Source organism: Neofelis nebulosa, chromosome 3, assembly GCF_028018385.1.
Source record: "Neofelis nebulosa isolate mNeoNeb1 chromosome 3, mNeoNeb1.pri, whole genome shotgun sequence".
NCBI classification, from domain to species: Eukaryota; Metazoa; Chordata; class Mammalia; order Carnivora; family Felidae; genus Neofelis; species Neofelis nebulosa.
In genome coordinates, this window is record NC_080784.1 from 73,137,378 (window position 1) to 73,163,519 (window position 26,142).

General features: G+C 37.7%; 1 protein-coding gene across 1 annotated transcript in view; it reads left to right on the plus strand.

Moving 5' to 3' along the window:
- The first annotated feature begins 23,225 nt into the window (after positions 1–23,225).
- Positions 23,226–26,142, plus strand: part of ASIC5 (acid sensing ion channel subunit family member 5) — a 29,588-nt gene continuing 26,671 nt past the window's right edge. Inside the window, 3 exon segments of the mRNA XM_058723311.1 lie at positions 23,226–23,265; positions 25,985–26,050; positions 26,053–26,142. Of these exon segments, the coding sequence (XP_058579294.1) occupies positions 23,226–23,265; positions 25,985–26,050; positions 26,053–26,142 (196 nt within the window).

Genomic DNA, 26,142 nt, shown 5'->3' on the forward strand with positions numbered 1-26,142 from the left:
TGAGTCATGACCAATTCTGGGCCTAAAACAGACTCTAGAAACCATCTAACCTGTTTTAGGAGTAAAAATACCTAAAACTTGAGAGATAAGATGACTTTTTTCCTTACATATGTCATAAAAAATATTAAAAACAATTAAGACTACTAAAACCAAAACCTACATCTCTCGTTCTTCCCTTGTGATTTTAAAGGATAGGATATAGAGAAGTGAGCTTGTGAGATGAAACAGAGGCAAGAATTAGCAGGATCTGGTGTTGGGCAAAATTTAGAAAGTGAATAGGAATTTTCTTATTTCTTCAGTCATCACCGTATTGGTTTCCAAATAAAAGGCTATATGAACCTGTTAACCCATTATAGAATGTTCCATTTTATTCTTTCCCATAATCCTCATAGCTTAGAACTAGCCCTGCCCTGTACCCAACTGTTCACATTTTTCTTTGTCAACAGTTAAAGATTGTGGTAGACATAGAAACACTAAACCAAGAAGGGAGTTCTTATGGATAAATGCTCCACCATCTCATTTTGCAGAAGATAATTCTGAAGGCACTCTGCACCCTTCTCCAACTATCCTGGAGGAATCCCAGTAACTTAGGGCATTGACCTCACAAATGAATCCTTTGGCTTTTCTTCTTTCCCTTCCTGTCTCACACTCCTGCTCTGTCATTATTATTCATGGGAATGTCTCCCAAATAAGTTCCCTCTGCTCAAGTCCCTGTCTCAGGCTCTGCTTTGGAGAAAGCCTAATTAATATATATAGATCCCCGAACTCATCATGAGATCTAATACATTTAAGAACTGAACAGTTACTTTTTGGTTTTTCAAAATATTTTTCCTTGCTAAGCAAAGAAGGTTCTGTGAACATAGCAGCCATTCAAGAAGTCTTTCATTTGTCAGACAGAATGAATTACCTTTTATTGTATCATGTAGTCAATTGTTGTTGGTGTTGCTTTGTTGTTGTTGTTAATGCTTTGATTGATTCTCATAGTTGGCAGTCTGAGGAAAATTAAAACTCCTTAGCCAGCATTTAAACTTAGTTATACAATAGAAGCTTTTCAAAGTCAATCTCATAAAACTCAGGAACAGCCATCCATAACTAATATTTGCTTATTATGACAGACCCAAGGAAAGGCAGACAAGAAACTACTAGGACACCTATTTCAAGGGAAGGGGTACTTGTGATGTTAATTAAGGATCAATTAAGAGATTATGTCTTCCCCTGTGTGGATTTAGGATGACTAGTTTAAAAGGAGAAAAAAATATATATTGGGAGATATATTTATGTAAGGTGACTCTAAGCCATTTTGTAGGTAAGAAAACTGTTGAGTCTCACACAGCAAAAAAGGATCAGAAAGGAGCCAGGCACCAGGTGACATTTTTGTTTTCCTGGTCTATGGAATCTGATCTTTGTGGAGAAATGCTTACAGATAAACTCATATTGTACTTCCATATTTTCCTTATTTTTTAAAAACCAGGAATATTATGGGGCGCCTGGGTGGCGCAGTCGGTTAAGCGTCCGACTTCAGCCAGGTCACGATCTCGCGGTCCGTGAGTTCAAGCCCCGCGTCAGGCTCTGGGCTGATGGCTCGGAGCCTGGAGCCTGTTTCCGATTCTGTGTCTCCCTCTCTCTCTGCCCCTCCCCCGTTCATGCTCTGTCTCTCTCTGTCCCAAAAAAAAAAAATAAATAAAAAACGTTGAAAAAAAAAAATTAAAAAAAAAAAAACCATGAATATTAGAAAAATAATTCCATTGATATTTCAAATGTAAGATGTAGCATTTTCAAACACAAGGTTTTAAAAACTGCTTTTGTCCACTATTGATGATATAATTTGTGGTAAAACTCCAATTGACATTTTAACATTTATTTCGTCCCCCAGGTCAAATTTGATATATTGCCGTTTGAAATTTGCCAAAAAGTCATGCTTTTTATTATAAAATTTTATAGAATATTTTTAGATTAGTGTACTATTTATAAATGAGAATTCATTTTAAAATTATCTGAATAGGATGAATTGTACAGAAGCACTATGCTATAATCTCCATAAATAAGTTTTGAAAGTATTAAGAACACATGTTAGGGGCGCCTGGGTGGCTCAGTTGGTTCAGCATCCAACTTAGGCTCAGGTCATGATCTGGCGGTCTGTGAGTTAGAGCCCCACATCGGGCTCTGTGCTGACAGCTCAGAGCCTGGAGCCTGTTTCAGATTCTGTGTCTCCCTCTCTCTCTGACCCTCCCCCGTTCATGCTCTGTCTCTCTCTGTCTCAAAAATAAAAGTTAAAGATTTTTTTTAAAAAAAGAACACATTTTATAACTAACCAAATAAAATCAATGAAATGATGAAAAATCTTCATATAGCCCAATATACAGTTTGGATCATCTGAAATTTTTATTTTGGTAAGTCCAAACGGCTAAAAATCAGCAATTTCATATGGTTCATCTTATTATTACTAAAGTAATACTTAAAACCATCTTTAAAAATACTATTAAAGGGGGTTTTGAGTGAGGAAAATTTGCAAAATGCTCAAATAGACAAGTCTGTTCTTTGAAAAGGAAGAGGGAAGAAAATTCTGATGCTACTAGAATAAACATATATTAAAGACATTTTTTTCTACATTTATTTATTTTTGAGAGACAGAGTGAGACAGAGTGTATGCAGGGGAGGGGCAGAGAGAGAAGGAGACACAGAATCCAAAACAGGCTCCAGGCTTTGGGCTGTCAGCACAGAGCCTGACACGCAAAGGGCTTGAACTCATGAACCGTGAGATCATGACCTAAACTGAAGTTGGTCGCTTATCCAACTGAACCACCCAGGAGCCCCTGGAATAAACTTATATCTTTAAACATTCAACAGAATTGACATAATGCCCTAATTTATTAGGAGAGAACCGAAGACTTCACACTCTTAGATTATGTAATTTTCAGATTTCATTCCCTCTCACTTTCCACCCAAACATCTTATAATAAATCCAAAGCATAGACACTAAGTTCTGAGAATCTTCTAACTTCTCATTGCTTAGAGTAATCTCCCTGTCCCTCCACCTACTGAACTCTTACTCATTCTTTAAAACACATTTCAGGGGTGCCTGGGTGGCCCAGTCGGTTAAGCATCTGACTTCAGCTCAGGTCATGATCTCACAGTCCGCAAGTTCGAGCCACATCAGGCTGTGTGCTGACAGCTCAGAGCCTGGAGCCTGCCTTGGATTCTGTGTCTCCCTCTCACTCTGACCCTCCCCCATTCATTCTCTGTCTCTCTCTGTCTCAAAAATAGATAAATGTTAAAAAAAATTTTTTTGAATAAAATAAAATAAAAAAACACATTTCAAATAGCTCTTCCCTCTATGATACCCTAGGTAACAGTAATTACTTCCTTTCCAGTGGTTCAACAACAAATTTTTATATTTAAATTCTTAGCATTTATCACATGTAATTATTATCCCTGGGTTTTCTCCCTGACTTGCTCACTAGGCTTTATTGCCTCTAGACAAGGAGTACTGTGTGTTCCTCCCCCTTGAATCTTTTGTATGAAGTCGGGTAAGCAGAGACACAACAACTTCTTGACGAAAGTGAATGTCATCTTTTCATCACCCTTCTTTCAGCAGAGTCAAAGATGAATTTAAAAGTTCAGGTATCAAACAGAAGAGTGGCTTATTGACAATATTGAGAAACATGAGAAGGAAAAAACCTGGATAACCGATGAAGGCAGTCAATGAGCTTTGTTTTAAAATTCTGAAGCTTCAGGGTGCCTGGGTGGCTCAGTCGGTTAAGTGTCTGACACTTGGTTTCAACTTAGGTGATGATCTCACGATTCATGGGTTCAAGCCCCACGTTGGGATCTGCACTGACTGTGGGGAGCCTGCTTGGGATTCTCTCTCTCTCCCTTTCTCTCTCTGCCTTTCCCACATTCTCTTTCTCTCTCTCTCATTCTCTCTCTCAAAAATAAATAAACTTTAAAGAAATCTTTAAAAAATTTTTTAAAAATAATAAAATAAAATTGTGAAACTGTAGGTACTGTGTGTTGCGTATTTCTACTTAATCTTTGCATACAGGCAGGTCAGTAAGTCAACAGTTTGCTAAGCACCTTCTCAGTAAAAGTTGTTCAGGTGCAGCTAACTATCTTCTGTACCTTTTGAATTCTCATGAGGTCGAGATTAGATCGATCATTCCCCAATAATTGGCCAATTTTGTGAAATTCTTTGCACAAATGGATGGAGAAAATTCAATAAAGGATAAGAGAAAAGAACTATGTTTTTGTAACATCTATATGCCAGGCCTTATGCTAGAGTTGTTCTATAGGTTCATGGATTTAGTCATCTAAGAACTGTGACCACAGATGCTGGTAACTGACAGAGCCAGAATACAAATGGAGGTCACTCTCTCTGAAGTCTTTTCTCTTTCTCCCACAGAAGCTGCCTTGTAACTCCCAACTGTTAGACTTTAATAACACATTGTGACAATAAGAGAAAATACATATTGGCCCTTGCCCCCGGTTCCCGGCACAGAGTTTTGAAACCCTTGTAATTTCCTAAGTGATAAGAGAACTGGGAATATTTCTGGTTCTTATATTTGGTCTTTGACCCTGGTTCCTGATACCACTCTTACAAACTTTGTAATTTCCTGTGTGAGAAGGAAGTCTTTCGTTCTATTGAGGCCACTCTGGGTAAGGTTTTGGATGGTTCCCGGAAGAGCGATGGTCACCAGAAAGAGCAAGTTATGATCAGAAGCTTGGAATTTTCAGTCCTGCCCCCCATTCTTCTGAGAAGGGAGAAAGTCTGAAAATGGAGTTAATGATTGATCATGTCTATGTGAGAGTCTCCATAAAAATCCTAGTAGTATGAGGTTAAGAGAGGTTCCGAGTTGGTGAACTGGTGGAAATGTGGGGAGAGTAGCACACTCAGAGAGGGAACAGAAGCTCGGCACCCTTCCCCAAATATCTTACCCCATGTACCTTTTCATCTGGCTTCTCATCTATACCCCTTATCATGTTCTTTAATAAAAGGCCAACCTTCGTAAACGTTTCCCTGACTTCTTTGAGCCACTGTATAGTAAATTAACTGAAGGCAAGGAGAGGGTCACGGGGACCTCCTATTTGTAGCCAAATTGGACAAAAGTTGTGGGGAACCTGGGGACCTCCTACTTGTGATTGACATCTGAAGTGGAGTGAAGGCAGTCTTGTGAGACTGAGCCCCTAGCCTGTTGGATCTGACACTATCTCCAGGTAGATAGTGTTGAATTGAGTCAACCTGTAGGAGACCCAGCTGGTGTCCAGCTTTCTTTTTCCTTCCTTGGAAGTGCCTTTTCTTCTTGTCCCTCCCATGTTTTTTAGCTGGGAGCTCATGGGGGCCTCTACACCCTGTTACTCTAGGGCAGAGACCCTGCCCGTGAGGGCCACTTATCTTTTCTGTAGCCAATGCCTGGTGCAAACATGAGTAACCACAGTCTGCTCACCAGCCTCCAATCTGTTTGATCTGTGGTGTAATTTTCTGTCCACCCTTTGTCCTGTTCTCACCTGATGTCCAGGTGGGATTTTAAAGTCTTCAGTGGTTGCAATAACTAGGGGCAGAGAGAGAGAGAGAGAGAGAGAGAGAGAGAGAGAGAGAGATTGCTTGAAGGGGGAAAACCCCCATGCACTTGGTGACCAAAAGTAATCTGAGTTTTTCCTTTCTATATACTTTTACTGATTCTCTTCTTAATCAAAGATTAAGTTCCATGTTCTGCATTACTGTGAATCTAAGAATACCTTTAATTATCTTATGCAATAAAGAAGTCCTTTTTTTCACGGTAATGATTTGTTTATTTGACTTTGATTTAAACTTTTATTTAATGATGTGATAAAATCACAATATCCAGAATCTGATCTTTATGACAGATTTACTAGTTGCTGCAGGAAGTAAGGCATTGGTGAAAGAATAAGTGTAGTTCCAAATTTGCCTCAAGGCTTGGGTCTATTTAAACAGCCAAATTGTGGGGCGCCTGGGTGGCTCAGTCGGTTAAAGCGTCCGACTTCAGCTCAGGTCACGATCTCACGGTCCGTGAGTTCGAGCCCCGCGTCTGGCTCTGGGCTGATGGCTCAGAGCCTGGAGCCTGCTTCCGATTCTGTGTCTCCCTCTCTCTCTGCCCCTCCCCCGTTCATGCTCTGTCTCTCTCTGTCTCAAAAATAAACGTTAAAAAAAAATTAAAAAAAAAAAAGAATTTTAAACGGCCAAATTGAAAGAAATATATCCAAAGTTAATAAGATAAACTATCAATAGGATACCCAAAGACTCATATCTCTGATGTAGAAACAAGTGCTTAGTATTTTTTACATTTTATTTCATAATGTCTTAGGTATGATAAATATAACCTAAGGTTTAGAAGTTAAAAGTTACCTATTCTCATCATCTGTCCAATAACAGAGATTCCTTTGAAATAGTGTACCAAAATATAAACAATCTTGAGTGATGATTTAAATTACATTTATTATAAGGTTATTTAAGTTTGTACTAAAAGTATTCATTCACTCAGAATATTGAGTCTGATGACTATGATAGGCAGTGTTTTAAGCCTTAGGATTAAAATGATGAACAGGACGAAAAATATCCATTCTTTCATGAAGCTAATACCTATAATGAGAGGAAAATGACAATAAAAATTAAGACAAAGTAAGAAATAGAATGATAATTTTAGATCACGATAAGGGTTATGCATAAAATAAAATAGAGTCATGAGACAGAGAATAATGGAGTGGGAAGGCCTGATTGATAAGGAAAGGCCCCTATGAAAGGGTGACACTAACTAGGTCCAAATGGCAAAAAGGAGTAGGCCAGACTCAGATCTAGGTGAACATAATATCAGCTATAAGGATGTTTACATCTTGCATAGAATTTAAACGTCGGGGAAAATTTATAGAAGCATACAAATAAAACTGCATATTCAATAAATTCAAATTCATAAATCCAACTTAATGTTCTGTTACAACTGTGTGACCAGCCAGAGTGTGACTGCACTTGTTTCAATGCAGGTCTTTCTGAGTTTTGCTTGCCTCTAATGACAGGGACATGTGACGCTCAATTCTGCCAGCACTTTTGTCTATTCATACAATTGTGACACATCTGTTCCAACAGAACACGGCGATCATATCCGGGTTTTGCTTAGTATTAAATGTCATCTATCTTTTAAGCTCGCCTGTATTCTACCCTCATTTGCTTGAGAGAGTTACAAATGTACTGGGTAATGGGTGATGACTTGAATACAGACATGAATGCATAGCTTCTTTTCTTGTGGGTGAAATATAACCAGAGTTTTCTCCTGACTACATAGAAAGCATCCTCAAGGCTAAGAGAGGCAACACAGACTTCTCATTAGCCCTGACCTTTTGCAGTTGAACATTCTTGCCATGAGTGTGACAAAATGTCAGCTAAAATTCTGAAACTAAATAATGCAAAAATATTCTGTTTAGTGGAAATGAATAACTTATTTTCAATATATAATTGCTCAGCATTTTGGTATGCTATTTTCGAATTTAAAAGAGAAAAGATCATGACGATGCGATTTGTTGACGTTTTTTCAAATTATCTGTTCCAGTACAGATATTGGAGGAGAATTATTGTGTGAATCTGTTTTTAAAAGTAATTCTGATTAAATCAGAGTGTGTTCTTTACAAACAAGCAAAAACAACAAATGAGAACAGATCCATAAGACATATATATTTAAATGGCAAAAAAAAATTAGCCTACTCTAGCTACCCACATATCTTAGACCAGCCCTGTTTCTATCCCACGTCTGACAGAAGTTAACCCCATGTCATTCTACCTTTTTCTACAGCAGGAACAGGAGTTCTATTGTGCCTTCCAGCCCAAAGCACTTGGCTTGAAGTCTTTAACCTAGGCTATCTATTTCTAACCAACTGAGAAAAGGAAAGTCCAGAGAATTTCAAAATATTAACTAACTGCAACAACTAGTAAAGACAGAATTGAGACAAAGCCATCTGTCCTGGCTCCAAGGATGCAATGATCATTCTCCTATATTACACTGCTTCTCTAAAAGGAGACTGAGTTGATGAAACAAAACATATGCAAGTAGTTGGTAAAATATAGTTATATATTTGTTTATACTCCCCTTGTTCCAAAAGGAAAAAAACAGACTAAGGAAATTTACAATATACATTCAATGAACATGAAAAAAAAATGCACCTACAACTAGGCAGATAAAGAGAAATGGTCTAGAGGAAAATGAATGTAAGAAAATAGGATTCAGCCAGAAATGAGATTATTATAATGCAAGCTGGAAGAATCCAGGCAGTTTTTAGAGATGGGCCAAAATTTGGCTGTTCTAGTAGCCAATATGAAGAAGGAGATTACATAAGTACTTGACTCACAGTCTTATTAAAATAAAGATAAATCAGTTATTGGGGAAATCTACAAACAGTTCTGATAATGAGACAAAGACAAGTTTCCTTTATTCTATTATAAGGAGATTACCTAGAATATGGATGAAGGTGATGATGGATGGCACTAATCTCAATCAATAAATATTCTATTGAGGATCATGATGTGCCTAAATTGCCAATGAAGGTTTCTTTATTTGCACACTTCAGTTGTAACTCATCACTTTGGTGGGGGATGGCCTGGAACAAAACTTCTCATTGATTTCATAGGAATAATGGAAATAAAGATTTCTATCATCAAATGCTACCTGTACACAAGCAGGAGTAGGCCCTGCAAATCCTCCTAAAACCTTTAAAATTCCCACAATAAATTTCATATAATAAAAAAAGTAAAAAATAAATAAAGAAAATAAAATTCCCAAAGCGCATGGTAAATCACAAATTTAGGTGATTCTTCTTTTAAAATCCACAGAAATTTATCAAAGAAGTAGTATTATATAGAATAAAATTTGGAAAATCCTGTACTGAAAATCCTAAATATAGTGTCCCTCTCATCAAAATCTTGACATTTCAGCTGGTGATTTGACGTTGTTTTGTGTCCAATGTGGTAAAAATAAATGAAATACAAGGAGAAGCACTGTGATTATATAACCAGTGATTGGTGACCGAGTGTGCTAATTTTCATCCAGGAGGCCGGGGTGAGAAGTGGAGCTGCAGTTTTCCCTGGAGAAGTAAGAGTCTCTCATGTTAGTGGAAGAGGGAAACGGAGTTCTTTGTGTGCCGTCTCCCCTCTGCAGTATGTAATCAACACAACCTTACAAAATGTTTTCATGGGGTGCAAAATTAAATGAATAATCTCCCGATGCTTTCCTTAATTCTTGGAAGATTTGTTTGAAATCCTTCCTTTATCAGACTATCTCAGAGCACCATCTACCCACAGTGAGATCGAATTCCTCTGATTTCAGAAAGTCTATTATTTATGAAAACACATCTGACACATGTTTGCTTTGTCTCTGCCTTTAAAGAACAGGTTTAAGCGCGCCTGTGTAGCTCAGTCGATTAAGCACCTGACTCTTACTTTCAGCTCAGGTCATGATCTCACCGTTCGTGAGTTCGAACCCAAGTCTGGCTCTGTGCTGACAGCCTGCTTGAGATTCTCTCTCTCTCCCTCTCTGACACTCCCCAGCTCATGTGCGCACATGTGTGCTCTCTCTCTCTCTCTCTCAAAATAAATAAATGAACTTAAAAAGAAAGAAAGAAAGAATAGGCTTTATATCCTCCAGAGAGCACAATAACTTTTCTTACTCATGGTAGACACTACAAAGTTATATGAACTTGATTTAATGATATTACATGATTGATTTGATTATACAGAAGGTTTTTTTTAATGATACTATAAGACAAATAAAAGACTATAGACTGCAAATGCCTTTGAGGACTGAAATAAGTGTGATATTTTTTCTATGTAAAAATTCGGAATGTATGCTTGAAATTAAAATTATTGTCAATCTTTCAACCAAAAAAACCTTGTCCAAGTCATTCCTAACTGGCAATATGGGCTAATCCAGAACAATGATTGCTAACATGTGTTGAGTTTACCCTGTAGCAGACATATTATCTCATGTAATTCTTGTGACAACTTTGTGAGATGATACTATACTGATTATACAGATGCAGAAAAGTTACCTTGGAGAATTCGAGTGACCTCTCATGGCTGCACAGACAACAAATAGAGTTCACATTACAAATCTCAAATCCTATGTCAAATACTATCTTAGTCCACTTGGGCTTCTGTAACAAAAATATCATAAACTGGGTAGCTTGTAAGTAATAAATATTTATTTCTCATAATTCTGAAGGCTAAGAATTCTAGGGTCATTGAGTTGGCAGATCCAGTGTCTGGAGAGAGCCTGTTTCCTCACTGGTCCTTACATGACTGAAAGGACTAGGGAGCTTTGTCGGATCTCCTTAATAAAGCACTAATCCCATTCTACCCATTCTGGAAGGCTCCTCTAACCTCATCGCCTCCCAAAGGCCCAATTCCTACCAGCATCACTTTGAGGGTTAGGATTTCAACCTATGATTTTGGGGGAGACACAGTCAGTCCACTGCTCTTTCTATTTTTATGCTGCCTTCCGATAATCAAGTAATTCTGTCACCTAAATGAGTTTATTATCTTGATATTTGTCCAAACTGGTTGACAAAGTATAAACAACCTGATGAACCAAAAAAATAGCAAATAGGATAATCACAACATGTAAGAGGAAGGAATTCTATAAAAACAAAAATAATGGTAACTTTAAACTTTTTTTTTTTTTTTTTTTTTTTTTTTTTTAAGTCATCATTCTGACTTGAGTGGATTGTGGCTTATTTTCAGCAAAACTTTTTGGTCACCTCAGTCTAAAAAGACAATTGTAAAGAAGCCACGGGCTCTGAAAACCATAGCTGCTGCCACCCACCAAGGGACAGATGTTATTTAACAGAAGATAAAGAACCAGTGCTCTGTCATTGATTGTTCAATCCATTTCACACATCAATGGCAATTTCTCAGCAGTTCTGCAAATACACTTATGTCAATAGATGCCATTCCAGCTTTCTTTTAGCTGTCTGACTTGGTGTCTTTTCTGAGAAACATGTGTGTCCTGCTGAAGGTTGGGATTTGCTTCGTATACAGAGGACACATGAATTGTCATAGTAAGGGAGGACAAAGTTTCCCTCAACCCTCTTAGGGTCCCTGGCTGTGTCTGCAAATTAAACTGACAAAGGCAGATTAACGAGAACAAAAGATACACATCTTATTGAATTTGTTCAAGTACATGTACATTCATAAGAGAATGAAGACCCAAAGTGATCAGAACAGGAAGCTTTTATACCTTTTGGACAATAAGTAAATAAATAAATATATAACAGGACCAAGGAGTTTGGACAAAAGGGTATGGTGAAGAAGTAACTAGAAAGACAAAGGTTAGGTTAATAAGGTTTATTTGCAAATTACTCTGGGCTGATAAAAGTCCATTTCCAGTAAAACGAGAATTCATGTCCTGCCTTTAAGCAGAAAGGGGGGGAGTCTTTTCTGCATGTACTGCCTCTTAATTGCCTTCAGCTTAAAATCACTTTCAAGTCAAAGAAGTATATTTTGGGGTGACATATTCTGGTTTCCTTCATTATTGACTCTTGATCACTTGGTTGTTCTTTGTATTTTTATCTAACGAGGTATTTAACATACACTCACATCCACACCCCAATCTTATTCACTTAGCTATTCTTTTCAAAACCCTTTTTTTTTTTTTTCAGGAAAGAGGTTACATCAAATTAAAGGACCTCACGGAGAGAATAGGTCTTTGATTATTTTGATTCAAACAAAAATATACATGTTGTAACAACATGTTAATACAAAAAGGGACCAAGTCAAAAATGAAAGTTCCTAGAGGTCCACCTCCCGGAAATAACCAATCGTTAACTTGAGTTTTAGACTCCCTGAATTCTCCCCTGTCCAGAAAAATCATTGTTTTTAATATTATAAATGTAGGCAAAGCTTTCTTACCTCTGCTGAAAAATGTAAGTATGTATACAAAAATGCCCATTACACAATTCCTCAAAGCCAGCAAAGACACATTCATATCCTAAGAGCTGTAAGCAAACCAGTTGTTTCTTGCTTAACCTATTATTTTCACTCACCATTTAGTTCCCTGAACTCTCCTCCTCCCCTGAGGACCTTGAACTCCACTGTCTCTTGGCCAGTCACTCTGCAGTGATCACCCAGACCCACACCACCAGTGCACATTAGCCACATGTGGCTATTGAGCCCTTAAAATGTGGTTGGTCCAAATATATATGTGAGTGTAATGTATACATCAGATTTCAAAGACCAAACACTAAGAATGGAAAATGTCTCCTTAGTAATTTTTATGTTGGTTACAGGTCAAAATAATACTTTATTGTTAAATAAGATATATTACTAAAATTAATTTCACCTGTTTCTACCTTTTTACATCCACAAGAAAATGTTGTACTTGTCCAGTACAAGTGCCACACTATTGAATTCACGTAATCATAACCATGACCCTCAAGTGGGCTTTTTACATTGCCAGGAAGTGATTTGGTACATCCCCACACCATTCATCCTATTAATTTTCACACCTTCTACACTCTCCTCTACCCCTATCTCTACTCTCAGTTGATGATTCTGATTTCATTTTCATTGAAACAGTGGAAACAATCAGAAGAGAATTTCCATTTTGACTCTTCCATCGCTTCCTACCATCAACCCCTACGTACTCTGTGCTCCTGCCCTTTACCATAAATGAACTATCCACACCAAACTTTTCACTTGTGTATTACATCATGGCACCTCAAGAGCTTTGCTCCGTCAATTATGGATTCTTTCTTCTACATGGTTGCACTTTGACTCTTAAGTGTATCATACCTATAAGAATGTAAACATGCTGTTGTTTTTGAAACTCATGAAAACTTTTGTTGACCACATTTTGCGTGTCAGAACTGTTTTTAATTTTTCCATTTAGTACTAACAATCCTCAAGGGAGTTGTTCATATGCACTGTCTCAAACTTTTCTTCTTGGATTCTCTTTTTGGCCACTGGAATATTCATACTACCCCTTCTCTGACTCTGTCACAGTGTTTAGCTCAATGTCAAATTTCAGGTCTCATCTTGCTTGAATCATTAGCAGAATTTAACACCGTTGACTACTCTTCCCCTGTGAGTCACCTTTTTCATTTGGAGACAAGTATATCTCACTCTCTTGGTTTTTCTCCTGCCTTCCTCTCATTGGTCACTCCATATGGTCTTCCCTTTTCCCATAGTTTTTAAAATTGGAGATTAGGGGTCAGTCCTTGATCATCTCCTCTTCTCTAGCCACACTCCCTGGCTTGATGACTCATTCTAATGGCCTCAAATACAATCCAGTTGCCACTCATTCCTAAATGTCTGTCTCCAGCCCAGACTGAACTCCAGACTCAACCCTCTCCAAATGCCTGCCCAACATCTCTACCTGAATGGCTAATAGGCATTGCAATCTCAACAGGTCTAGAACTGAGCTAACCTTGCCACTTCTGCAAAATCTACAAAGAGCCTTTATTATCTCATGTGATAGCAATTTCATTCTGATTGCTCAGGTCACAACTCCTGGAGTCATCCTTCACTCCTATCTCTTTCTCACAGTCCATGTGTAATCCACAAGAAAATCCTTTTGGCTCTACCTTTAAAAATGTAAGAATCCAACAGCTTCCTACAACCTTCTCCACTACCCACTCACTCACCCCACCCACCCCCCACACATATGCTATTCCCAGTACCTTAAGCAAGAATAAACATAAATAGATTCACGTCATTCTTTAAACAAATTCACAGAAATTTTCCATTTTATTAAAATAAAAGATAAAACTCTTACAGTGGTCTACAAGCCTAGTATTATATGCCTTCCCATTATCCTTCTGATCCTCTCCCCTCTCTTTTTCTTACTACAGTCCACTTATATTGGCTTCTTTGCTTTTCCTCAAAAACAAATAGCTTCCACACAGGACCTTGGTTCTAGCTATGCAGAGTACCTGGAATGTTCTCCTCTTGCGTTCTCCTTTACTGCTTTCAATGTTCTCCTTTACTGCTTCCAAAACTGTTCAAATATTACCTTCCCAAATATGTCTACACTGCCTACCCCACTTATTACAATAATTGACACCATTTCCTCAAAACTGAGAAATCTTGATCTCTTCTGCCATGTTGTCTTTCTCTTTCTTTCTTTCCTTTTCTTTCTTCTTCTTCTTCTTCTTCTTCTTCTTCTTCTTCTTCTTCTTCTCCTTCTCCTTCTCCTTCTTCTTCTTCTTCTTCTTCCCATAACACATTTCATCTTCCAACTCATTAGGTAACTTACTTAGTGATTAGGTTTATTGTCATCTCTTCTAAACTAGAAGCTCCAAAAAAATAGGGACATATGTTTTGCTCATTGATGCATCCTATGCAACTGCAAGCAGTATCTGGACCACATTAGGTATTTTATCTTTGTTGAATGAAGATAATTAACCCTGACAATTTAATGCTAACTCAACTCAAGTACTGTATAAAAATACTTTTCATTATTCTTGATTTACTGAAAATGTTACAAAGAATTTGGTCTTATGATGCAACATAAATGTTCATGAATTTTCTTGCCATTGTAATAATGTTTGTTTAAAAAATCCTCTACATCTAAGGGGCACCTGGGTGGCTCAGTTAGTTAAGCGTCTGACTTTGGCTCAGGTCATGATCTCGCGGTCTGTGAGTTCAAGCCCCACGTCAGGCTCTGTGCTGACTGCTCAGAGCCTGGAGCCTGTTTCAGATTCTGTGTCTCCCTCTCTCTCTGCCCCTCCCCCACTTGCACTCTGTCTCTGTCTCAAAAATAAATAAACGTTAAAAAATTTTTTTAATTAAAAAAAAATCCTCTACATCTATCTGACATCGATCTGGGTTGTCACATTTGTTTTGCCACAGAGCTGCGCATGAGTTTCATCTCACATACAGTCTCAGCAGTCACCTTTTAAAAACACAGTTGAACTAGGCTCTTTCATCAGGCTTAAAAGTCTTTTTATTTTTATTTTTTTCAGTTTTAAAATTCTTATATTTGCCAAGGAACCTCACAACTTTTTATAAATCTAAAAATTCATCTGATTTCTCTTCAACATGTGTACTAGGACAACTGTAACAAATCACCACAACAAATGTGGTTGCTAAAAACAACAGAAATTTATTATCTCACAGATCTCTAGAAGTTTAAAATCAAGATGCTGTAAGGACCGTACTCCCAATGAAGGCTCCAGGGGGACAACCCTTCCTCAACTTCTCCAGCTTCTGGTGGCTTCTGGAGTCCCTTGGCTTGTGGCTACATCATTCTAATCTCTCCCTCTGTTTTCACATGGCCTTTCTCTGCGAATGTCTCTGTGTCCACATCTTCTCTTTTCTCTACACAGATGGCAAATTGATGCTGGTAAACCATAAATCCAGAATTATTTCATCATCTGAGATCCTTAAACAAATCACATCTGAAAAGAATCTATTTCCAAATTAATTTACCCTGAGGTTCTAGGTGGACATGAATTTGGAGAGAAACTATACCACTGTAGTATAAAATTCGCATGGTGAAAATTTTTAAATCATTTATACTATATTATTCCTCATGCCTCTTGAATGTTCAACTTTTGAATTTTGTTATTTTTGAGTTGTGTTTTTGTTTTGCTTTGCTTTGACTTCTTTTTTCGTAAGATACACTAAGCACACAACTTATAACCTTCCTTTAGAATAGTCCTCAAAAATATGAAAATAATGACAAATGAATATTTTTGTTCTGGCAAATACATTTCTCTCAAATGTTCTATTGCACAAAGGTAAGAGGTTAGAGTGAAGAAAACAAAGAAACATCAAATTGCAGCTAGTATGTTTGTATAATTAGACCCTGTCCGGGTAACCTTGACCCACAGTGTCATGTTCTATATGGACACATGATTTTGCAACTTTCTGGGCCTACAAGTTAAGCATTAGTGGAGTCCTTCCCCCTATCTCGACCAATAACAGGAACGTTTTTCAATCCTGTGAGCAAAACCACAGGGTTGAGGTGTATAAACAGAGCTGTTTTACTGATGGCCTGGCAGCAGCTGAGTAACAAACAAAAACCTCCCACACACTGAGCCAATAGCACACCATGGCAAGAAATGGAGTAAAAAACTCATTAGCAGATTCTCAAAAACCTTTCATTTTCAGAAAGTTGAACACACCAGCTAGGGATGGGCTTTTTTTTTTTTTTTAAGTTTATTTATTTATTTTGAGAGAGAGGGAGTATGTGTGAGAGGGAGTGGGGCAGAAAGAGAGGGAGAGAGAAAATCCCAAGCAATTTCCGCACTGTCAGCTCAGAGCCTAATGTGAGGTTCAAACTCACGAAACTGGGATCATGACTGGAGCCAAAACTAAGACTCGGACACTTAACCTACTGAGCCATACAGTTCCCCCAGGATGGGCTTTTTAAACAAATAATTAGACCATATTCATGATACATTTATTATGATTGTTAATGACAATGTCACAGATACGTAACCTTTTCTTGTGTATGTTCCTACGTAAATTATAAAGCAGTCACTTCCTACATTCATCTAGGGATGAACATCCCATTAAATAAATACATGAAAGCATGAATCAGAAGAATTATTTGGATACCAAGATCAACATCTTATTAGATACACTCAGATAACAAGACATAGAATAAAGAAATACACAGCATGCTATTCACTTTTGTTTTGATCCAAGAAGTTTGGTTTCTAGTATATTTGCTAGAAAAACATAAAATAAATATAGTATAAAAAATTATTGAGTTATTTAAAAGAAAAATCCTTCACCTTCTTCATGGAGACAAGTATATCAAGACAAGTATATAATCTCTTGGTTTCTTTTATATAAGATGTAGATATATGTCTATATGTTGCCTTACCATTTTTCACAACTATCCAAATAACTGAGAACTGACACTACCATGAACCCCACCTCTTCTCTTACAGCTAATTGTTTTGGTGCTTTAAATTGATTAATCTGAGTCTAATGCATAATAAGTCTGTCTTTTCAAAATTAGCAGTATTTTTCTTCTAACACATATTTGAATTACAATCTTTTAATGGATAATTATGGAAAATGAGACAGCAGTAAGCACAGAAAACTGACTTCAGTCTTTGCAGAGAAGGTGCTACTTTGAAGAATCCCTTAAATGAGTAACCATGGGACTATGTTTTAATGTATAGAACAATAATCCATTAGTTTAAAAACAAAATCAGAGAAACCAGAAATTAATGCTCTTGCTTCCGGAAGAATGCTAACAACAACAACAACAAAGCAGAAATGATGACAGAAGGAGAATATCATCATTTTGGAAACATCAGAGCAATAATGAATTCAGACAAGATTCATTGATCTATGCTAAAATCCTCGCATGAAAAGTTGGGAACAAGATATTTTAATCTCAAAGAATCGCTCCCAGTGTTACTTATTACTTATTAAAGGGAACAAGTACATTTACAAAGGACACATCTGACAGGCAGCACTTTAACCAAGAGATCAAATGTGCGGTCACCAATAACAGGAGAGACTGAGATGTATAGACCTCTGGACGCAATGCCTTGTGAAGAACATACGTAACTTTGTGGTACTCCAGTGACCTTAAATATTTGACTGGAGCCTAATCATCAAGAAGAAACTATATAATCAAGAATTCAGAGGCATTCTGCAAAACATATGATGTGTATCAATTATTCAAAAATAGAAATGTAACAAGAAGACAAAAATAAATTGATGGCTAGGAAACTGTTCTGGATTAAAGGCAACTAAATAGACATGACAACTGAACACAATCCATGATAGGATGGTGGATTGGGGAAATAAAACATTATAAATAAAATACCTTTCTGTTTGGGGAGGAAGTTGAAAATTCTGAGTGTGGAATGCCTAATAAGTAATGGCGTTGTATCGGAGTAAAGCTTCCTGAGTAAGATTTTTATATTGTATTTTTGCAGGAGGATGTCCTTTTTTTTTTTTTTTTAATAAAGAAGAGGATGATGTATTGCATTTAGAAGCAAAGATAAAGCAAATGTGGGGTGCCTGGGTGGCTCAGTCGGTTGAGCGTCCGACTTCAGCTCAGGTCATGATCTTGCCCTCTGTGAGTTCAAGCCCCGTGTTGGGCTCTGTACTGACATCTCAGAGCCTGGAGCCAGCTTCAGATTCTGTGTCTCCCTCTCTCTCTGCTCCTCCCTACTCATGCTCTGTCTCTCTCTGTCTCTCAAAAATAAATAAAAGTTAATTTTTTTTTTAAAAAGATGAAACAAATGTGGGAAAAAGTTAATAATTAGTGAATTATAGTAAAGCGTAGTTAGGTATTCATTGCACAATTTTTTCCACTTTACTATAAGTTTGTACTTTTAATTTTTTTTATTTTTTTTAAGTTTATTTATTTATTTTGAGAGACACAAAGACAGTGTGAGTGGGTGAGGGGCAGAGAGAGAAGAAGAGAGAATCCCAATCAGGCTCCACACTGTCAGCACAGAGACTGATGCAGGACTTGAACTCATGAACTGTGAGATCATGACCTGAAACCAAGAGTCAGATGCTTAACTGACTGAGCCAGCCAGGCATCGCTGTAAGTTTGTACTTTTAAAAATAAGAGGTTAGAGGGGCACCGGGTGGCTCAGTTGATTAAGCGTTTGACTTTGGCTCAGGTCATGATCTCACAGGTCTTGAGTTCAAGCTCCACCTCAGGCTCTGTGCTGACAGTTCAGAGCCTGGAGCCTGCTTCAGATCCTGTGTCTCCCTCTCTCTCTGCCCCTCCTCCACTCATGTTCTGTCTCTCTCTCTCCGCTCTCTCTCGCTCTCTCTCAAAAATAAAATAAACATTAAAAAATAATAATAAGAGGCTGGAAAAATTACAATAATTTTCTTATATTAGTGTGTGTCATGAGAAAAGTACAAGGCTAGGACAAACTTTTTATTCATTCACAAATATTTACTACCTGCCTCCCACCTGCCAGACATTTTTCTAGAGTTGGATGGATCAGCAAACAAAACAGGCAAAGAGCCCTGATTTCGTGGAACGTCTGAGCTTTTACCTCATGTCTGAGCTTCCTCCTTTTTTCCGTAGGTGATGGAGGATGACAATTGGGCCGGACTCAGCAAGGTCTATCATAAGGTCCCGTTCGACACTAAATGCTATCATTTAGATGAACGAATTTGTGTTGACTAGATACGATCACAGTGGCTAATTTCTTCCATTTAGTGTTTTTTTAAGCTTCTTTATTTATTTTGAAAGCAAGAGAGACAGACAGAACCCTAAGCAGACTCTATGCTGTCAGTGCAAAGTGTGACGCTGGCTTTGAACTCACAACGAGTGAGATCGTGACCTGAGCTGAGGTCAAGAGTCAGATGCTTAACCAACTGAGCCACGCAGGCTCCCACTTAGTGTTTTTAAAAAAAGATTATAGGGGCGCCTGGGTGGCGCAGTCGGTTAAGCGTCCGACTTCAGCCAGGTCACGAGCTCGCGGTCCGTGAGTTCGAGCCCTGCGTCGGGCTCTGGGCTGATGGCTCGGAGCCTGGAGCCTGTTTCCGATTCTGTGTCTCCCTCTCTCTCTGCCCCTCCCCCGTTCATGCTCTGTCTCTCTCTATCCCAAAAATAAATAAAAAACGTTGAAAAAAAAATTTAAAAAAAGATTATATTGCAATGAATGCAAAACCACTAACCAACAATGCTTACGTACAGGATATAACAGAAAATACCAGTATCAATCCTGCTTTTTGTATTATTACAAACCAAAGCAAGACACTATCAAAGTATTTATTGAAAACATGCTAAGTTGTTAAATTCTCTTTGGTTTTTCTTTCCAAAATTATTAAGGAAAAAATCTATTTCCAGTAAAAGAAAACATATTCTTTACCTTGTCTTCCTTTGCAGATCCTATACTGCTTTTCCAAATCTGTCTAAATTAAAAAAAAAAAAAATGCATCACCATTAATGGTTATGCATTGTCCTAAACAAAATGTAAAACACAGAGTGTTAATTGAAAGCTAAATTTAAAAGTAGTAGCCAAAGATGACTTGTTAAAATAACTTTAGATATCTGCCAATTCAATAGGATCGACATTTTTATGAAAAACACATAAGATTTTCTGAAAAATAGAATAAATAGGAAATACTTGTCTATTTAATTGAATATACTTCTCTGGCCAGAATATACTTCTGTCTATTTAATTGAATATACTTCTCTGGACACTGCATATTCTCTGTCTATTTAATTGAATATACTTCTCTGGACACTGCATAAAATTCTTAATGTTGTTTATGTTCTGAATTCAAATTTGAGGTCAGATGAAAGGTTTTGTTTCTTTCCTATTCATTCTCTTTTATTTTATCTTTTGAGTTTATCAATAATAATGAGTAGCTTTCTGCTGTTGGTGCTACTTGTACAATGACAGTTCAGAATGCTCTAGATCCTCACTGCATTTGTTTTGCCATGTAATTACACACTTTTGTGTGTGTGCATGTTGTAGGGTGGTGTTGGACGGGGTCTGAAAAATCTTATCTTTTAGCAAATGCACTTCCTATGCAAAACAAGTACAAGAAGCCTGGAAAGTAGGAGAAAGGAAAGTGGAAATTTCTGTACTGATGTTTAAGGAGATCCCTCAAAGAGTTAAGGAAATTCAGATCAGGAAGAAGATATAAGGGATAACTGTGGAAAGGACACTGGGCTTTGATTTCAACCAAACAGGGAAGAACAAGGCAAATGAAAGGAAGATTTTCTCGCCAGACAGAAAGGTTGGAATTTAAGTTTACTAAAAGTTGCTAATCGAGTGGGGGAGATGGTTAAGTATTTTTCACCTGAAGAGAGAAGGAGAGAAGAAATCAGCATTGAGAAGTTTGTCTTCAAGAGGGAGAGGGGCACCTGGGTGGCTATGTTGGTTAAGCATCTGACTTCTGCTTAGGTCACGATCTCACTGCTAGTGAGTTCGAGCCCCGCGTCAGGCTCTGTGCTGACAGCTCAGAGCTTGGAGCCTGCTTCGGATTCTGTGACTCCCTCTCTCTCTCTGCCCCTCTCCTGCTCATCCTCTGTCTCTCTCTGTCTCTCAAAAAACAAATAAACGTTAAAAAAAAAATTAAAACAAGAGGGAGAGAGATGAGGAGGTATTACATCAGCGCAAGCAGGAACAGATACTTTCATCATATTTAAATGTCCCAGAAGAGAGGGACAAGTTTGAGCAAATAAAAATAAGAAGATGATTTTCTTTCTTTTCTTGTTTATTAAGTATAAGACAGGCAAGAAATGGAGAGATCTTGCCTGCTCTCCTTCCTTTCTGTTTCATTCTTTCTCCCTGTCTCTCTCCCTCTCTAACACCCGAAGGCAATGTGGGGAAATAACTAAAAGTGTGGGCTCAGAGCACCTGAGTGGCTCAGTTGGTTAAGCATCCAACTTTGGCTCAGGTCATGATCTCACAGTTCATGGGTTTGAGCCTGTGACTCCCTCTTTCTCTGTCCCTCCTCCACTCTCTCCCTCTCTCTCTCTCACTCTCTCAAAAATAAACATTAAAAACAATTATTTAAAGTGTGGGCTCCAAGAAAGAGGAAGTGACATGGAAGTGAAGATATTAAGAAACGTTAGGAAAATTGCTAGTTATTTTTGAGCCTTGGTTAAATTATAAGGCAGATAAAATACAGCTTTGGAAGACGGTCTTTCTCTTGATTTTGCTTCCCTCACCACCTGTTCCCCTCCTCTCACCACACACACTCATAGGAACCCCTCTCCCCACCCACCTTCTTTATTATTGTTGCCTGCCTGACCTGTTCTTTCTGGATTAGCCCCACTTCTTACCAGTCTGTTCTCAACTTGAATCAAGTAATGACTCTGCCTTTAGAAGTTCAAACAGTGGGGCGCCTCAGTGGCTTGTTAAGCATTGGACTATAGCTCAGGTCATGATCTCACAGTTTGTGAGCTGGAGCCCCGAGGGGCTCTGTGCTGACAGCTCAGAGCCTGGAACCTGCTTTGGATTCTCTGTTTCCCTCTCTCTCTGCCCCTCCCCTTCTCTCTCTCTCTCTCTCTCTCTCTCTCTCTCTCTCTCTCAAAAATAAATAAACATTTAAAAAAAAGAAGTTCAAACAGTGGATAACTAATAATTACCTTATTTATAGAATATAAATAATAGGATTATATAGGATAGAAAATACAGGATATAAATAATTAGGCCTATTTAACACTGTAATCTATGACCTTGCTAACCAAAGGGCTCCAACAGCTGCTGTGGAGAGATGGTGAGAAGAAAGGGAGGAAGGCCAGGAAGGCAAGGTGAATAGGTAAGTAGCTGTTATTCCTCTCAGGAATACCTAAATTTTAAAAACTGAAGTTGTCATTTAACCCCAAAGAAGAGATCTTTCATGGAGAAGTTTATCCACCATGAGATTGACCCTCTTCCTGAAATCTTTGATTGTTGGGGAAGTATCCAAGATTTTCATTTACATCCCTTGAAACTTCTTACTTTGCCTCCATATAACACTAGTTTCAGGTTACAGTACTGAGTTTCCAAGAAACTGTATGTAAAATGTATCTACCATGTTAATGGTCAGTGTTATAAAATTCTAAAAGGCTCAGAGTAGTGATACATGCAGTTCCTCAGTTGTGTCAATAGGTGGTGCCATTTATACACAACAATGTATTTTCTCACTTCTTATTTAATATAATTTCTCAAAAATGTTAATATGGACAAATAACTGGCCTGTGTGCTCTATTGAATTTATATGCTTTCAGCAATCATTACTTCTTGAAGAGAAATTTTCTAATGTTTTATTTTGTTACTTTCATTGATTACTATTTCTGTTTAAAACAGTTTACCTCTGTTACTAAGAAAGTCACTTCAGCCAGGAAAAGGCCTCTCTACCCCCCAAATTTCATTTCAACCACGTTTTGATTCAAAGTGGTAGAAAGAGAGAGGTAGAAACGAAAGCTAAAGAGATTCTCTTCCAGGTACACCGCCTAAGTGTCAACGAGGCTGGTCAGGGGTGATTCTAAAACCAAAGATATCTGTAGGGATTGTCTCTTTCATTCAGAGAAAAAGATTTCGCAATTATGTATTTTGTTTCCCTCTCTGATGGCCTCTCGTCAGTCCATAAATACTCATAGCTGGTTCTGCCAGCATTTTGGGTTTGCAGATTATGTGTTTTATGAGGCAAAACACAGCAACACAAACATTTATACTGCCCCCACGTTTTACAACCTCAATTGGTGCATTTTATATAAAGGCCACAAAATAAACACGGTTATGAATGAAAATTGGATATACCTCAAGGACGCCACAGGCTGAAATTGAGAATGAAGCAGATTGAGAAACCAAAAGCCTATGCTGAGAAAGGTAAGGAGTGAACTCCTCCAGTTACCATTTTCATTCCCACAGGCTAGAAATTAGCCAAGGGAAAGGGAGATTATGTTTTTCATTTGGGAAGTTTGATTTCCGATATGACTTGGATATAAGTAATGGAGTTTCTGTTATGTAGGAATGAAGTAATTTCTATGAAGGAGTCAAACAAAAATAGTTGTGAAATATCACTGTATGCTAGGATCTATTTTTTGGTTTTATCTTGTTTGGGTTTTTGTTGTTGTTGTTGTTTCTATGTATCATGCGCCTCTAAGTGTTTTGTTTTGTTTTCTTTTGTTTTTAAATACAGTAAAACTTGTTTGATGTTCCTTAAAATGCTTCTCTAAAGATCAGTATTCAGTGCAAGGGCCACTTGCCCTAGTTCTGTAGGGTTTACTTCAGTCAGGAAAGTAAGACGTTTGCTTTGTCTTTCAGGCTGGTGTGTCATTTATTAAACCAATTTTAACCTTCCTCATAGGAATATTTCACCTTGTTTCTTCACTATTCATGAGCAATAATAATTATTTCCAAAACTCTTTTAAAGTCTTCGCAAATGACTAAGAATATTCCAGTAAAACCGCAGTAATTGTCAAGGAATGGATCTATATTAAACAAGTTGACAGATACACCTGAAAATTTTGATTTTTCAGGGTATGCTTGCAACTGACAATACTTTGGTTGGCCAGTTACTAATTACTAGATCACTCTTCCCCTTCTAACAGCTTTGGGCCCTGGAGTAGGAAGGGTGCCAGATGCCCAGAGACTGAGTTGTCCTTCAGTAAGAGTTCATTCTTTGTGTTTGTAAACTGATGGCTAAGTAATACACACAAAAGAGCATTGTTAATTTATTTTGCTAGGAAATAAAAATAACAATAGCTTTTTTTTTTTTTTTTTTTTTTTTTTAGAGACAGATGCAGAGAGAGAGATCACAAGTGGGGAGAGGTGCAGATGGAGAAAGAGAAAGAATTTTTTTTTGTTTAATGTTTATTTGTGAGAGAGACAGAAACAGAGACAGAGAGAGAGAATGAGTGGGGGAGGAGCAGAGAGAGAGGGAAACACAGAATCCGAAGCAGGCTCCAGGCTCTGAGCTGTCAGCACACAGCCCGAGGTGGGGCTTGAACCCACGAACTGTGAGATCATGACCTGAGCCGAAGTTGGACGCTGAACCAACTGAGCCACCCAGGTGCCCCACAATAGTTTTTCTTATATTTCTAATTTTGCCCTGGGACTGGGCCAATTACTTTATATATACATTGCCTAACTCAATATTAAAAGCAACTATACGTGGGACAATTGTAAAATTTTTGTCCAAAGTTAGGCTACTCAGATTAATACATAATTTCCTGCTTAGTGTCTAGTCTGTAAAATAATCATAATATAATTTGTAATTGTGTCCTAAGACTTTACAAATGAAATGGAGTCCCTTAGAAAATGTTTATAAGTGCCTTTTATATATCATGATGTAAGCTCAGCTAATTGATTGGGACCTACGATGTATTAAGTAATGATTTAATGATAAGCCACACTTGAAACCTTTTAGAAACAAATGCTGACCAGTTGAAACAAACAATACTTCTTGAATTGAAGCAAAAAATATAAGTCAATTCACTTAATTATAAGCATTTGTGAGGCCATTAAGAACTCATTTCTTAAATGAGAATTTTAGACAATGTTTAAAAATCCCCGAATATTTCGCCATTTGCCACATCACTACTAAATTAGCAGATTAAAAATAGGTAATACTAATTGAGTACTTTTCATGCATGGTTCAGGTGATGTGCCAATTTATCCCCAGGTATTGTCTTATTTAATACAACAAACTCATGAGGCAAATACTGTTCTCCCATCTGATGGAAGAGGAACCGCTTACTAGAAAGATTAAGAAACTTGGCACAGTTTCTGAACAGTAGCACAGGTTATAAGAGGCCAGGCCTGACCAGGTGAATGCTATTTCCATGTCAAAGGCCATCTCATCCTCTGAGCTGTATTTCAGACTTCCTTCAGCAAAGAAATTCTGAATGTCTTCTACAGAAAAATAAAAACAATTTTTTTTTGTTTCCAACATAAGATTCAGAATATGTTATATATTGCCAGGAAAAATTTAGGGCCACATTCACCAGCCCTTATCAATCAATATAAATAAACACGAGTTGATTTATTACTGACAGTATTGAAAAAACTCACTTTCTGAAGAGGTTGAAAATAGATTGCTTAACTGATAACATGATTTTAAACATTCTGATTAGATTAAACAACTGAAGTAAAATACTTGTTTTCCGACGCCTGTGACGCTGCAGAGGTTACGTTCAGCCACACACGCGTTACTGTAGGACTGTGATTAATTGAAGATCAATTAAAAGTCAAAGATTAAAGATTGCTTTTTAACCCCACTTATAACTCTCAGAAGAATCAGCCTGATTTTGCTCAAGACATCAAAGAGACTTTGTGTTTCATGGGGGGGGGGGGGGGGAATGTATTTCAAAACTGAGAGCTAATTCTTTTAAAGATTATGAGTTGTAAGCATCCCATTCAATTTGACCCATGGAATCAACACGTCTACTTAGTTTCTAAAGAAACCATGTAACTCAAGATGGATTTTGAAAAAGGTGAAAAGGGTAACCTGTTCAAACTTTCTTTGGGTTGTGTTTCTCACAGATTGCATTAAGGTTTTCTAACTCATTACTTGTATTTGTTTCATTATTTTGTTCAACTTAAGGACTCTTGGAAAAGATAAAGCTTTGCCTCTCAAAGAAACCGCTGCCATCTGCCAATGACCGGAAGAAGTCGATCATGACTTTGCCATCTCCACTTCTTTCCATGGAGTACACAACCTTGTTCGCAGCCAGAGCAAAATTCGCAAGCTGATCTGGTTGG